Source organism: Procambarus clarkii, chromosome 76, assembly GCF_040958095.1.
Source record: "Procambarus clarkii isolate CNS0578487 chromosome 76, FALCON_Pclarkii_2.0, whole genome shotgun sequence".
In the NCBI taxonomy this organism is placed as follows: domain Eukaryota; kingdom Metazoa; phylum Arthropoda; class Malacostraca; order Decapoda; family Cambaridae; genus Procambarus; species Procambarus clarkii.
In genome coordinates this window covers 21,894,777-21,911,780 of record NC_091225.1, presented here as the reverse complement: position 1 = coordinate 21,911,780, position 17,004 = coordinate 21,894,777, and the positions used below count along the sequence as shown (strand labels likewise).

The following is a 17,004-nucleotide window of genomic DNA, read 5'->3' as shown; positions in this document are numbered from 1 at the left end:
CAATTTAGCTCTTATCTATTAACCAAGCAAAAAATTGTCATAAAATCTATAGCTATCTCTGACTTGTGTTTCGTTATTCTCAATTTATTTCCTTGTTATAATATTATAATATTGTCTATTATTCTTAATCTCAAACTTATTTCAATTCAAAAGAATGATTATGCATGTCAAATGATGATGGTGTGACTCCTCCAGCAGAAAATTGCTTAAAAATCTAGTGCAACACCCAATATGTTCAAGGATGATTCTGCCTGTTCAAATTTTAAAGTTAAATACAGGAATATACTATTTAATATAGGCAATTCTAAACAAAAAAAATCTGCACTTACCTTATACAGGCCTAAAAATCCTAGCTCCTTCACAACAGTTAGAGCTGATGGCTTCCTGACAGTTGCAATCTCGCCTGCTACTTGCAACCGAATTTTGACAATCTCAAGGGGGTTTGTGAAGATCACTTGGGAACCACCAGCCTTTCATGAAAATATTGAATATTTTGTTACATTCTGCCCGCTAATTAAGCATAAATTAAATTTATATGTTCTTTATCTTGAGAAAATCGACTTTCTAAACAGTTTTACTCCTGTTGTTGTTTTTGTTTTAGCTTCAGCTACTCGAAACAAAAAGTTCCAAGCAGCACAACCTATGGTGAGCCCATCATACGTACCTAGCACAGGAGATTTATATATAGTGAACTAATATTCATATCAATACACAGTACCCAATTGTGTGGGCATTGTACATCTTGCATCTAGGTATGAGTATCATACTACTCTTGAAAATTCATTTTTTGTTTCCACACAATTTTTAACTTGAGTTTGATAAGAAGATTAATATGCTGATATGACCAACAATGTGTTCACTGGTATCTGAACTTTGCACACTGCCTATCAATCAGGATCTTCTATGACACTATCATTGAAAAATAATCAGCTATTTATATATTTTATAATTATTAATTGATGCTGTGGGTACAAGCTGCACAGCGATGGTGTGGGATGCTGCAGCATGTGCTACCTGTGGTCGCCCTCTCAATACTGAGGCTATCACATCCAGGAGAGATGTGGATGTGCTAGGTGTACCTGCAACCATCAACTTCATCTTTGGTAGAGAGTCAGGCTTCTGCCTTCTGCAATGGTCCTTTGATTATCGATTCTTGGGTTGGCTGGACTGGTGGGTACATCATATGATCTGTCCTGGAGTCACAGTGTTGCATTATTTGTAAGTAATTCATACCCTTACAATCAAGGCCTTGTTTGCTAACCCTGTGTCTTGGGTTCCTTGTTCCAAGGCTTACCTTTTCCCATGTCATTCACATGGTGGTTCAGTTACCTCGAGATGATTTCGGGGCTTAGCGTCCCTGTGGCCCATTGCTCGACCAGGCCTCCTCATTGCTGGACTGGTCAACCAGGATGTCGGAGGCGGCTACTCGCAGCCTGACATATGAATCACAGCCTGGGTGATCAGGTATCCTTTGGAGGTGTTTATCAAATTCTCTCTCTTGAACACTGTGAGGGGTCGGACAGTTCATTATATGTCTCCAGGTAAGAACACTGAGGGGTGAGGGGTCAGCCAGTTCAGCCAGCCAAATGTGTATCATTCCTTTTAATGATGTGAAAAATTTAGCTGCTTTACCAATACGTTCAAAACTAATATGGTGATCCAGCACACTGTTGGCCTCTTGTTACTTAGGATGTCCTTCAGCATCATGTATTTTTGTTGCGTTTGGGCATGTGGAGTGCAACTGATATACATCTGCTATTAAATCCCCTCCTACTGGCTGTTCTTTTTCCTTTCCAGAAAAGCCAGCCTCCTCTACCAAGGCCCTGTTATGAGTAAGCTTAGTGAGCTACTGAGGGGGCCCCTCCCAGAAATCAAAAGTTGAATGTAATGACATGCCCTTTTCTGTTATGCCTTCCTGTAGCTTACTGTTCCTTGTTCCTCCCTGTCCCTTTCTTTATTGTGGTTAGTAAACTTAGCACAGGTGGCTCCAGTGTGACTGTCTTGGCTGGCACCTCAAGTGACCTGGGCTGCCATATGATGGTGATTTAGTGCAACAGAACTTGGATATTTACTGGAGTGAAACTATCATTAGCTTCGTTTCCCTTGGGATACCTCATTTCCTTCAAGTACTTGTTTTTTTTGTTGTACTTATACTTTCTGTTGAGTTTCCAAGTTTGGTGGTTGATCTCCTATTCCCTGCTTCTCTCATTTTGTAGAGGGAGCCAAGTGCTCTAGTATTGGCCTGACGGCTCAGTGAACAGTGCTTTGGACAGTGGAGATCTCCATTCGCGGTGGAGGCGGAAATAAATGGGAAGAGTTTCTTTCACCCTGATGCTCTGTTCACCTAGCAGTAAATTAGGTACCTGAGAGTTAAACAGCTGCTATGGTCTCCTTCCTAGGGGTGTGTCATAAACAGGAGGCCTGGTCGAGGACCGGGCTGCGGGAGACGCTAAGCCCTGAAATCATCTCAAGATAACCTCAAGATTGTCTCTCATGAGGCAAAAGATGGGCTAAGGGTTAGTAGTACCAGAGATAAGTTTGAGGAGCTATTGGGGCCCACCAGAAAGGGAATTTCATTACATTTAAATCTGGTATATTTAGTCTTAATATTTCTTGTTAGCTTTATATTGGAATGTGTATGGAGAACTGTAGCTATCTGTATAAAGCAAAAACACTGGAAAGAAAAAAAATGACCTTCAATAGCACATACTGAATGTGGGATAAAGGAAAGATTTGAAAGGCATGAGAAAGGGTAACAAGGATAAAAAAAATGGGAAAATAACAAAGGTGAAAACCCTCCAGCAGGCCACGAAGCGGTGCTGCATAGTGCATGTATGCAAAATAATCATTAGAGATTGAGTACCCCTTTATGATGCTATATGATAATAGTCCAAATGGGTGTCAAAGGTCAACTAGATAATCATCATTACAGTATATGCACTGTCTTGATAACAATGTAAACACCTTTATCATTCAAAGTAAACTGAACTAAACTAGTAACTTACACAAGAACCAGCCAAAATTTCACCCCAAAGTGGAATATTTCCCTTTTTGTCAGTGAGTTTGTCACGGACCAGGTCATTCACCGTGAGCTTGATGGCCTTCTCTGGAGCCACACCAATCAACTGGGGTACCAAGCCACGATACAAGCCCATGACGCCTTCATGACGGATTACCTGTAAAAAGCAATGCAGATAAAGCTTGCTACTTTTGGAAAACTAAAACTCTGTTACTACTTTAGATAACATATCAAACAAAAGTGAAGATTTATATCTTATAAAGTGCAAACTTTTTAATATAAAAACATGAATCAGCTCTACTAAGTTTGCTTAAATATGCTTGAGCTGAAAAAATATGAATAAGAAAAAATAATGCAGGATAAAAACAGCACTCCGAGTGTAGATGATAAACTCATTTCTGAGCAGACCACTCAGTTTGTCCTGTAGTCAAATTCCTACTTTTGCCAAAAAAACAAGCCTGGATCTATTTGCAAGATTGCAGTAGTTTTTGGTTTGCTCTAATGTGCATTTGTCAGTCTTGATCTCTGTGGTCTGGTTATCCCTCTGCCTGTGTTTTGGTGGTTTTCGTCTCACTGTTGAGGGTCAGTTCCCTTTCTTACAGTGAGAGGCTGGACTCTGTTGTTGTTTGGCTTCTAGTTTCTTGGAGTTTGGCTCTTGGTGTAGTTCCTCGAGTGGTGTATCAACTATGCTCGGAGACACACACTCGAGTTCCATCCCCTTTGGGATACATCCTTCCGTGGGTTTAGCAAGCTGTTTGGGTTTGTGGGGGTTTAGCAACTTGCTCTTGCATGATACTGGTGGCTTTTGGTGTTTGTTGTCCAGTTTTATTATCATTTAGCTGATGATTGAGTGGCTGTACAGGAGTGTAAGAACTCATGTACAGTATATATATAAATAAATAAATGCTAAATGCTATACATGCTAGTGGCTGTTCAAGAATGTAAGAACTCTTGTATATATAAATAAATAAATAACAAATGTTATCATGAGATTATATATATATATATATCAAATCGACTAGCATTCGAACCCCCGCCACCAGATATCACCCCGTGGCACCTGCACCTGCAACCACCTCACCGATGATGATAAAGAAAAGAAGTCACTGAAGTAGTTGACTGGAACTCTGGACAGCGAGGCCGCGGAAGACACTCCCACAGCTAGGCTACGACGGTTTCTCGTCGTAGATAAATATTTATAGATAAATAAATATAAATATTTTATATAAATAAAAATAGATAAATAAATAAATATTTATATTATTATTATACTTATTATTATTATTAATATACTTAATAATAATAATAATAATAATATTATTATTATTATTATTATTATTATTATTATTATTATTATTATTATTGAGAAAATCGGTAGGGGCCATGAAGAGAATACGAACCTGCCCACTGAGTACTCCCAATTGCAAGATATTCCTGCATTAGCCCAAAGCCTCTGGCTGGTCCATGAAGTGTTACTCGTTTCTCATTTCTGTCTAACTTAGGCAGTGTATGGGCAGTGTAGTATTTGACTCATATGTTCGCTTCAGTAAGATTATTCCCAATGCATTTAACAACTTCTTCTACTCGGTTGAATTTTAGTTAAAATCTTATTTGGTTCGTAACTCTGCACTGTGTTAGACAATGTCCCAGTGGTCTGCCGGGCAGTGGGATATCCATGGTGGCAGTTTTTCACTAGAGATAAAAATCTGAGATTTCCAGTATTATTTACCTCTGGTTCAGCTTCACCTTTTTCTTCCACCTTCTGTCAGGAGTGTGTTTCTGGTTTCTAGGTGGCGGGCTCAGCCATAGACTCAGGGACTATGGGCTCAGTGTTCAAACTCTGTGTGTGTCTTCTCTGAGGCTGTGTCTTTCCAGGGACTTGGTCGGGTGTCATTCCTCAATTGTTCGTGGCTTTCCATCACTCTTCACGTTATGAGTTTTTGGTTGTACAGTATCTCCCACCTTTCTCTGGTGAGGGGGTGATGTCCCGCACTCCCAAAGTGGGTGACAATGATAGAAGAGAAATTGTACACAGAAGGAATGCTGCTATGATTTTTTTTAACTGAAGTGGAAGGGAACAATCAGGGGAGAGTGCCAAGCCTGGTGGAGTACCATAAGGCTTGGAAGTTACTAGGTGGGTACAGTATATCTGGGAGCCACTAAAGGACCCTCCGGAAAGAGGCATTTCCTTAAATTCAATGCTGGATGTTTCAGCTTATAGAAAAACTAAAGGAATACAAATGCAAAGTTTTACATGATTCTCATATCAAGGTAGAGCTGGTACAAAGACATATACTCACCTTTTTAAAGCAATCAAAGGAGTTACGATACATAAGCTCCCCAATATAGGAGCCCGTGCGCTGATTCTGCATTCGTGTTTTAACAAGATCAATAGGATACACTGCAGTAGCACCAACAGCTGAAAACAAAAAGTTACAAGAGAAGAAATTATTTAATCAAGTTGCAAAGTCATACTGCTAATAAGATATGGATATTTAAAATACACATAAGAGATAAAAGAAAAGGTTAAAGATGAGAACCCAGATATAGGGGCAATCCCAAATGAACACATTGGTAAAGATAATAAAGAACCCAGATATAGGGGCAATCCCAAATGAACACATTGGTAAAGATAATAAATGTATTATACCATACATCATCATTACACCGTATCTCACTTTTATGCAGTTTTAGAGGAAAAAGCCAGGGGAGGGAGGGAGGGAGGGAGAGAGGGGGAGGGGAAGGAATTGTCAGGGGGAAAAGTACCAAGCCATTACGACTATTGAGCAAGCATAGGAAAAACTGAAGATATAAATAATTTACACTGCTGCACTCCAGCAAATCCTTCACAGCAAGAACACCATACACCATCATTTAACAGGAATAGGTGTACAGTGCTTTTCATGAGTTGTCATGTACACACAAAATCACTCGCTTCCTCTTCTCCTTGGGCTGGACGGTAGTGCTGGTCTAGCTTCATGCAGGTCGGCGTTCAATCCCCAACCGTCCCAAATGGCTGGGCACCATTTCTTTCCCCCACCCCAAGCCCAAATCCTTATCCTGACCCCTTCCAAGTGTTATATAGTTTTAATCGATTTGTGCTTTCCCCTGATAGGTCCCTTCCCTTCTCAAACTGTTGCCACACAGCCTTTCTGGAGGAGCATCTTGGTGAATCCCTGAAGATATCTCACTGAGACGGTGTCCCATTACTGAGTTACACCAGCCACAGGAGTCCTGTTTGGCCTACCAGGGACCTGAACCAGAACCTGTCTCTCCTAACAGAGGTGCAGAGAGATGGGGATTGTTATGGTTACCCAAACCGAGGAACCATCCAAGAAGTAAGGGAAGAAATGCAGACAATGTTCACAAAAAACATAGTACAGAAACAACCAAACAACTCTGTAGACAATTCATTCAAAACAACGGGTTCACTCAAAATTAGCTCACACTTCCCTAGGGCAAATGGCTGCCAACATGGAATGCCCTGGAAGCTACAGGCTTCCTTTCCAGCCAGTCCTGTCTTTGATGTCAGACCCATCTGACCTTCCTGATTTGTGTCAATATGTCTATTCCCACTTCGTTTCTAGGATAAGTGCTGGCTATTCTTTGGACTATGTTCTATGGGAAGCATTTGCTTGTCTCATTCAAAGTTTTCAATATTTGCTTCGCAAGCACGTTTTACATGTTGCACTTCTTGCGTAGACTTGCATAATCTGCTCTCACGACGAGCTTCATGCATTCATTGCTGCCCTTGCCAAAGTGCTTATTTAATTTCCCTTGCATTGACAGTATTTACTGAGAAGTCTGTGGCTTCTCAGGCTCACAACCCTGAGAAGCCAAGCCACCAGGATGGTGATCTGCATCCTAGGTAGTGACCAAGTCTTTGACACCTGAGACCGTGCTTTTGGAGTGATAGGGTCGCTTATTGTGGGGTGTGCTAGGGTTCATGCACTTGTTTATACAGCACGCCTCAGACATCTCTCATTGCCAAGTAAACCTGTGGGCTGGGTTCAGTGTGTTTTTCCGGGCTCGGAAGTGTCTGTGCTCGGGTGTCCTGCTTTTTTTATGATACAGTACTTCATGATCTTGTAACTCCCCATTGGGTCTACAGCATGATTCGTAATGGATTGACCCAATAAACCTGCTATCACTACAGGTGAACTTGAAAAGAGCTTGTTGGTCTTGCTACATGTCAATTGACGTTTTATCCATCTCTGCCAAGTAGCCTGTTGGGTCAGCAGCACCTTCAACCCCTTGTATTGCATTGATGGGTTTCTATATTATCTGAGCCTGCCTCAAGACAGAAGGTTTATTAAGCAGCTGCAAATTTGCAGGCTCATTTTCCCCCACATTTGTGGTTTGTGGCAAAAACCACAAAAAAAAAATTATAAATTGTTTGCTGTGGATTCCAAAACACTGAAATTATTTCTGCAAAATCATCAAAGAATCATCAATTCATTTTAAATGAATTTATAATACAAGTTCATATTTAGTTTCCTAGATGTCTTTGTCCAAATTTTAATGGACCCGCATACATACCTCTTTCTAAGCATAAAATGGATTTAAATTCAGCAAATTACAAAAGAAATTACAGAAGGTACTGAAATGTTATAGAAAATTCAGTGCAACTTACCGCCAGCAAATGAACCAAGAGTGAATCTGTAAGCCTGCTCCAACACCTGGATCAAGAAGCCACGCTGTTCTGGACTTTGGACGGCCTTGATGTCTGTCAGCTTGCGGGTGATCACCTTCATATATTGTTCTGGGGTAAGAGCTTCTAGATCACTGTACACTATTTTCCTGAGAAATAAAAGCCATTATCTAGAGATACAATACATTTAAACTATGATACAAATTGATGTATTTTATTTTAAGTAAAGTGTTCTTACTTCAGATAATACTAAGCAGTGTCATTATTTTGTGGGAAGAAAGACCAGCGTTAATTGTAATGAAATGCCATTTTCTGGGTAAAGCCCCGGAGGCTCCCAGGAGCTATTGGGCTAATATGTGATATATTAGACTAGGGCATTAGTCAGTGGAGTTCAGCTTACCGGGGACCACGAGCCAGAACCTGGCCCCCCCTCAGATAGGCAAGGTAGCGATGGCCTCTGGAAACTCCCTTGTGGTTGGGGGGGAATTCTTTGTCTGCCATCAACCGGGGTTTGGCACCCAGAAAGGTAGGCATACCAAAACAAACCCCATTTGATAAGAAAATTGCAACTGAAGACCGAAAAGGAAGGTAGAACTTCCTCAATTCTCAAGGAAACAAGCAAACAAGCAAACATTCCATCACCGCATGTCGCCACTTGTCCGTGCAGCCCTCCACCCCCTCCCCCAAGAAGGGGAGGGGGAAGCCTTGGACCCACTGCGCCGGCTACCCAACCTCAGTTCGAAGGCTAAGTATCAAAAGCAAAATGAAACTGCCGACTGGAAGGAGGGAGGGAGGGAGGGTGCCGGGGAGCCTCCAAGGTTTCACCCAGACAATGGCGTTTCATTACATTCAACACTAGTTTTCTGTGGGGAGCCCTGTTGGTTCCCTGGATCTACAAAACCCAAGATAAGTAAAAGAGGGACTCACCCGGGAGGCGGCTGCCACGCGCTCCTCAACTCGAGGTAGAGACAACTAGCTATAACCTGCGACCCAAAGTCACACACGAACGCCCAGGACCAGGAATGTTTACCAAATGATGGGTGGCCAGGACCCTGTTTGACCTCCAAAATCCCCGCACCCGAATGTCAGCCCAAGACATATTGCCGAAGATGGCAGCCAAACCAGCAAACTTACGAACGTCATGGGCACATGGATAGACTGCAGCCCGGCTAGCTTTAATTACCTTGTGGATGACCTGGGAGACCCTAGTCCTGGAACAGGAAATGAGGAAAACTGGATCAACCCAAAGTGCATCCCCAGCCACCGAGGTCAAGGTGCACAGATAACAGCGAAGAGCCGCAACTGAACACAATACATGATGCACCCCTGACCTGACCAACCAAGCATCAATGATGCAAGGGTCCCTCCAGAAAGCTGCCGTCTCGTTCTTGATCAGAAGAGAAGGATATGGCTGCAACCGAACAAACCGACTACCAGGACCGAAGGAGCAGAAACCTCGGCGCCGGAGGAGAGCATGAAGCTCGCCAACCCAACCCCCGAGAGGCCAATACCAACAGAAAGAGAACCTTGGAGAAACAATCTTGAACCGAAGAGGCTATCACAAACCTAGGAGAAGAGAGCAACGAGAGCACCTGGTCCAAGGACCAGGACGGCTCAAGCGGAGCATGAGCAGGCTGGAGATGAAACAAAGCACGAGAAAGCTTACGTACCGGGTGGAAGTGACATCCACCCTGAATGCAAGCTGAAGTGGCTCCACCACAGCCACACCATACGAGGCAAAAGTATTCAACAAAAAATGGTGAAAAGAACACTAGGAAACTCCATACTGTCGCCGAGACGAAGTGACAGTATGGGTCCGGAATACTGACTGTACTCCCAGGGCAGTGCCAGGACCTGACTGTAATCCTGGTGCAGTACTAGGACCTGACTGTAATCCCGGGGCAGCACTAGGACCTGACTGTAATCCCGGAGCAGCACTAGGACCTGACTGTAATCCCAGGGCAGCACTAGGACCTGACTGTAATCCCAGAGCAGCACTAGGACCTGACTGTAATCCCAGGGCAGCACTAGGACCTGACTGTAAACCCATAGCACCACTAGGAACTGACTGTACTACCGGAGGGCAGCTCTGGGACCTGCCTGTACTCCTGGAGCAGTGCTAGGACCTGGCTGTAATCCCAGGGCAGTGATAGAACCTGACTGTAATCCAGGGCCAGTACTAGGACCTGACTGTAATCCCAGAGCAGTGCTAGGACCTGACTGTAATCCCAGGGCAGCACCAGGACTTGACTGTAATCCTGGTGCAGTGCTAGGACCTGACTGTACTCCCAGGGCAGTGATATGACCTGACTCTAATCCTGGGGCAGCACTATTACCTGACTGTACTCCCAGAGCAGCACCAGGACCTGACTGTACTCCCAGAGCAGCACCAGCACCTGACTGTACTCCCAGAGCAGCACCAGGACCTGACTGTACTCCCAGAGCAGCACCAGGACCTGACTGTACTCCCAGAGCAGCACCAGGACCTGACTGTACTCCCAGAGCAGCACCAGGACCTGACTGTACTCCCAGAGCAGCACCAGGACCTGACTGTACTCCCAGAGCAGCACCAGCACCTGACTGTACTCCCAGAGCAGCACCAGGACCTGACTGTACTCCCAGAGCAGCACCAGGACCTGACTGTACTCCCAGAGCAGCACCAGCACCTGACTGTACTCTCAGAGCAGCACCAGGACCTGACTGTACTCCCAGAGCAGCACCAGGACCTGACTGTACTCCCAGAGCAGCACCAGGACCTGACTGTACTCCCAGAGCAGCACCAGGACCTGACTGTACTCCCAGAGCAGCACCAGGACCTGACTGTACTCCCAGAGCAGCACCAGCACCTGACTGTACTCCCAGAGCAGCACCAGCACCTGACTGTACTCCCAGAGCAGCACCAGGACCTGACTGTACTCCCAGAGCAGCACTAGGACCTGACTGTACTCCCAGAGCAGCACCAGGACCTGACTGTACTCCCAGAGCAGCACCAGGACCTGACTGTACTCCCAGAGCATCTACATTGGCTGATGCCTATCTACCCTGAGGGAGGTAGGGTGGCCAACTTCCTTGGAGATCCAGAAAACTAATATGTACAGAAACCTAGAACATTGTTTCAGGTTCATACTAATAGGCCCCGAGACCCTGGGCGCCTGCAGTAAATGTGCACTTAAGTTCCTAAAGAAGTTGGGTTAGGAACTCACTAGGCAAACTAGAGACTCAAGTGTGGCCAGTTTCCTGTTCCGGCGCCTCAGTATCGCGATCCAGAAAGGAAATGCTTGCTGTATCTTGGGCACACACCCCACCTCCGAAGAGCTGGATGAGGTCTTCAAAGAGTGATTGTTGTGTGTGTGCGCGTGTAATTACCTGAGTGTTAGTTCTGGGAGACCGTCGGCCGAGCAGACAGCACGCTGGACTTGTGGTCCTGGGTTCGATCCCAGGTGCCGGCGAGAAACATTGGGCAGAGTTTCTTTCACCCTATGCCCCTGTTACCTAGCAGTAAAATAGGTACCTGGGTGTTAGTCAGCTGTCACGGGCTGCTTCCTGGGGGTGGAGGCCTGGTCGAGGACCGGGCCACGGGGACACTAAAAAGCCCCGAAATCATCTCAAGAAGATAGTTACAGGATGAGAGCTACGCTCGTGGTGTCCCATCTTCCCAACACTCTTTGTCATATAACGCTTTGAAAATACTGACGGTCTTGGCCTCCACCACCTTCTCACCTAACTTGCTCCAACCGTCTACCACTCTGTTTGCGAAAGTAAATTTTCTTATATTTCTTCGGCATCTGTGTTTAGCTAGTTTAAATCTATGACCTCTTGTTCTTGACGTTCCAGGCCTCAAGAAATCTTCCCTATCGATTTTATCAATTCCTGTTACTATTTTGTACGTAGTGATCATATGACCTCTTTTTCTTCTGTCTTCTAGTTTTGGCATATTTAATGCCTCTAACCTCTCCTCATAGTTCTTGGCCTTCAGTTCTGGGAGCCACTTAGTAGCATGTCTTTGCACCTTTTCCAGTTTGTTGACGTGCTTCTTAAGATATGGGCACTACACAACCGCTGCATATTCTAGCTTTGGCCTAACAAAAGTCGTGAACAATTTCTTTAGTATATCGCCATCCATGTATTTAAAAGCAATTCTGAAGTTATAAAGCGTGGCATAGGCTCCTCGCACAACGTTCTTTATGTGGTCCTCAGGTGATAGTTTTCTATCTAGAACCACCCCTAGATCTCTTTCTTTATCAGAATTCTTTAAAGATTTTTCACATAATATATAGGTTGCATGGGGTTTATGGTCTCCTATTCCACATTCCATAACATGGCATTTATTAACATTAAATTTCATTTGCCAAGTGGTGCTCCATATACTTATTTTGTCCAAGTCATCTTGAAGGGCAAGACAATCACCTAAGTTTCTTATCCTTCCTATTATCTTAGCATCATCAGCAAACAAGTTCATATAATTCTGTATACCAACTGGTAGATCATTTATGTAGACAATAAACATCACTGGTGCAAGAACTGAACCCTGTGGTACTCCACTTGTGACATTTCTCCAGTCTGATACATTGCCTCTGATCACTGCCCTCATTTTTCTATCAGTCAAAAATATTTTCATCCATGTTAGCAGCTTACCTGTCACCCCTCCAATATTTTCCAGTTTCCAGAACAACCTCTTATGTCGAAAGCCTTTTTTAGGTTCAGATAGATGCAGTCAACCCAACCATCTCTTTCCTGTAATATCTCTGTGGCTCGATCATAGAAACTGAGTAAATTCGAAACACAGGATCTTCCAGTTTGAAAACCATACTGTCTGTCTGATATTATCATTTCTCTCCAGGTGTTCTACCCATTTAGTTTTAATTATTTTTTCCAATACTTTGACTATTACACTTGTCAATGATACAGGTCTATAATTAAGGGGGTCTTCCCTGCATCCACTTTTGTAGATTGGAACTATGTTAGCCTTTTTTTACACATCAGCTACAACTCCTGTATACAGGGATGCCTGAAAAATCAGTTGAAGTGGAATGCTGAGCTCAGGTGCACATTCTCTCAGAACCCATGGTGAAACTCCATCTGGACCAACTGCTTTGTTCTTATTTAGCTCCTTGAGCATTTTTTCCACTTCGTCTCTAGACACCTCTATGTGCTCTATGCTGTTCTCTGGAATTCTTATTGTGTCTGGTTCCCTGAAGATTTCATTTTGTACAAACACCCTTTGGAACTTTTCGTTTAATGTTTCACACATTTCCTTTTCATTTTCCGTGAATCTATTTCCCATTTTCAACCTCTGAATATTATCCTTTACTTGCAATTTGTTGTTTATGAATTTATAGAATAGACCTGGTTCTGTTTTAAATTTGTCTGCAATCCCTTTTTCAAAATTTCTTTCTGCCTCTTTCCTCACTGCCGTGTAGTTGTTTCTCGCATCTTTGTATCGCTGGTATGTTTGGGGGTTTGGCCTCTTCCTGTATTGATTCCATTTTTGTGTCTTTTGGTCTCTGGCCCTCTTGCAATTTCTGTTGAACCAATCCTGTTTCCTAGTTCTGCATCTCTGTTTTGGTATAATTTTTTTTGTGCCTTTATCATATATTTCACAAAACTTGACATTCATCTCATTCACTTTCTTGCCTAGCAACAAGTCTATCCAATTATACTCACTAAAAAAATTTCTAAGGTTGCAATAATGTCCTCTCCTAAAGTCAGGTGTGTGTGTGTGTGTGTTTTCTGTCAACTGTAACACAATGTAATAAAATTAATAAAAAAACAGCATTTAATGTAATGAAACGCCATTTTCTGGGCGAGTCCTGGAGGCTCCCCGGAGCTATCAGGCTGATATGCTAATGTCAGACTTTGGCATTAGTCATGTGTATGGAGTTCTGTGGGTCTACTGGGGACCACCAGCCAGAACCTGGTCCCCTCACAGAAACACGAAGAGCAATGGCCTATAGAAACCCCCTTGTGGTTGGAAGCATTCTATGTCTTCCATCGACCGGGTTAGGCACCCAGAAAGGTAGGCGTCACAAAACAAACCCCTTTTCTGGTGAAAATTGCTACAAAAAGCCGAACAAGCGAATAGAACTCCCCAAACAGAAACGAGCAAACGAGTATGACGTCACATGTTGCCATGCCGCCGTCTGTGCAACTCCCCCCTCCCCGGGAGGTGGAAGAACGAACTCCAGACCATCACCCCGGCCATCCATATCCCAGTTCTGAGGCTGGATATAAAAAACTCACACAAAAAAAAAAAAAGCCGACCGGATGGAGGGAGAGTTGCCAGGGAGCCTCCGGGACTCACCCAGAAAATGGTAGTTTCATTACATTCAACACTGATTTTCTCGGAGGGAGCCCCGTCAGCTTTCCGGTGCTACCTACCCAAAGACGAAAACAAGAGGGACCGAACCCGGGAGGCAGAAGTCACACACTCCCCAACGCGAAGCGGAGACAAAAAACTGCAAATGCCAACCCAAGGCCACACTGGCCCAACAAGGCCCAGGAACATCAATGAAGAAACGCATAGCCAACCAACGAACGATGAGGGCATGGGGATAAACAGCAGGCTGGCAGGACCGGACCACCCTGCAGACGACCCGAGAGAAACTGCACCCTGGAACAGGGAAGAAAAGAAACCGGAACAATCCAAAGCATGACCCCGATCACAGCAGCCGGAACACACAAAGAAGTGCGAAACGCCACAACCTAACACAAGACACAATGCACCCCCGGCCAGACCAATCAAGCAACAACCCAGGGACTCCTCCGGAAACCAGCCATGTCAGTCTTCACCAGAAAAGAAGGAGACGGCAGCAAGCGAACAAACCTATCAGAAGAACCAAAAAGAGCCGAAACCCAGACGCCAGAGGAGAGCATGAAGCACCTCGACCCGACCCCCCAGAGGCCAATGCCAACAAGAAAAGAGCCTCAGAAAACAATCTAGAACCGAAGGGGGCCACAACAAACCGAGTAGAAGAGAAGAGAGCACCCAATCCAAGAACCTGGACGGCTCAAGCAGCGCAAGAGCAGGCCGGAGGCGAGTCACGCCAGAGACTGCCCACAAATTGGTGCAGAGGTAACACCAAAACTGAAGCAATCCGGAGCGGCTCTGCCAGCACCGCAAGAGACACGGCGACAGAATGTGGCAAGATGATGGCCCTGAACCTCCACAAGACCACTCCACAAAACGCAGCAAATCTACTAAGGGATGAAAGAAAAAGGACCGCCAAAAAACCCCACACCACTGCCGAGATGAAGCACAGAGGTGGGACACCAACAAAGCCACCTGATCACCAATATATGGTGAGAGACTCGAGGCAGAACCGAACCAGCCCCACCATGGACCAATCGGGCTGAGGAAGAGACGGAGCCACGAAAAAACCCTGGGTGCAAACACCGAGCAAGCCGAGCCGGAAATCGAAGCCGGCAAGGAACCAGATGGATCCAGATGGAACGTCTGTCGTACAGAAAACTTCCCAATGCTAGCGAGCTCGCCAGGAGATCGGAAACACTGTGGTCCCGACGCGAGACACTTGAGAAGGTACACCAAAAGATCATGAAAAGGCCAACTGGCAAAGCCAGCCAGGAAACCAGGAACCCAAACCTAGTAAGCCTGGAAAGAATCAACCCGAGCGAGAAGAACCAACCCGGGTGAGAAGAAACGCCCCATCTGGGAGGAACCCCCCCCCCCTCCTGTGTCCCCTGAAGGACCAACAAGTCCGACCATGGATGACAACTACAAGTCGCCAGCAGAAAAACGCCAAAACGCAGATGCCGCAAATAGCAAGGACAAAATTGTGATGAAAAACGAAGAGCTAGGGCCCAGGCCGAGGCCAACGATGAAGCGAGCACCACAAACCGAACACAGGAACGGTACAAAAGCAGGGAACTGAGCGTCGACAAAGACCAACCTAGCATTAGTAGAGCCAAGAGGCACATACTAAAACACACAACAATGTGTAGGAGAGAAGAAGAAAAACGGAAAAGACGGAAGAAAAATGACCAGAAAAACAGCCCAAGTACCAGCAGCTAGGGACAAGAGCGTAGAAGATAAATGAGGAACAAAGAAGATAGGCAGCAATCGGGAACGAAAGGGACATGACCTACTACACACAGAGCCCAGAAAAGGAACCTGTACACCAGGTTGTTGATAGTCAAGAGGCGGGACCAGAGCCAGAGCTCAACCTCACGTAAGCACAAATAGGTGAGGACAGAGAAGCAAATGTATATGGAAGGGCCCAGCCAGGCACTGCCGATGGTCATGGAATGAGTGTCCAAAATAAGACCACGAAAGATGGGGCTGTGCCCCACGGTGTAACAAACAACACAGACGAGCAAGGAAGGCCACAAGAAGAAGCACGCAAAGGGCCAAACAAAACATCACAACCAAACCACAACACTCAAACAAAAACCAGGAACCAGCGCCTGGCCTGAAAGAGAGACCCAACCACCTTAACTCGCCTGCAGTGTGTAGGCATGAACTTGTCATGACACATCATAGCCAAGAATATCCCAGGAGCGCCGCTAGTGGAATAAGGACAGAGCCGCACATGCAGGAGAAGAGAAGGGTAGAGGTGAATGCGGCACCCCACACCTGTATGCAGAGACAAACGAGGCGTCATCCTCATATCGGTAATCCGGAACACCCCCAGTATCTATGGGGCCAGGATTGGAAAGATAATATGAGTAAGAGGTGAAGCACTCGAGAAAAAAGGATGTGGAACACAAGGGACAATAACCAAGGCAGACCCCCCCCAACCAGGCAGACAAACAAAAAGAAAACCCCCAAGAGGGCAGCGCATATAAGCGGAACAGAGCTGGCCACTATGATTGGTGAAAACAAGCTGCGCAGTACCCTGCTTGCCTTACCAGTGCAAACTGCCCCCTACCCTAGGGCGAACAATGGGAGACAGAACACCTTGGCACACAAAGGGTGGCCAAAAACCAAGCAGTAAACGGTCTAGCAGAGGCAGAACCCAAGGAACTTGTGGAAGATGGCCCAAACCCTAAGGGCAGTACTTACTGATCACCTAGGGAAGGGAGCCCTAGGCGCATGCAGCCCGAGTACTGAAGAATCATTCCTCGCTCACGCACCACCTAGAAGAGTCACCACACACAAGGCATAGTGCTGAAACCACCACTGGAGCCACAGCACATGACTCCTGCCTATAGCATCAGCCTCAGAACTGGGGTGTGGATGGCCAGCAGGGGTCGAGGGATACCCCTTCCCCCTCCCAGGGCGGGGGGAGCTGCGCAGATGGCGGCATGGCGAAGTGTGACGTCATACTCGTTTGCGCATTTCTGTTTGGGAAGTTCTATCCGCTTGTTCGTATTTTTG

At 45.3% G+C, this 17,004-nt stretch overlaps 1 protein-coding gene across 1 annotated transcript in view; it reads right to left on the bottom strand.

Annotated features, from left to right (window-relative positions):
* The window catches only part of aralar1 (calcium-binding mitochondrial carrier protein aralar1), a 101,025-nt gene that overhangs the window by 36,300 nt on the left and 47,721 nt on the right, over positions 1–17,004 (bottom strand). The window contains exons 7-10 of the mRNA XM_069313738.1: positions 7,653–7,819; positions 5,320–5,438; positions 3,006–3,176; positions 330–470 (exon numbers count right to left, since the gene is read on the bottom strand). Coding sequence (XP_069169839.1) covers positions 330–470; positions 3,006–3,176; positions 5,320–5,438; positions 7,653–7,819 — 598 coding nt within the window. The remainder of the gene's footprint in view (positions 1–329; positions 471–3,005; positions 3,177–5,319; positions 5,439–7,652; positions 7,820–17,004) is intronic.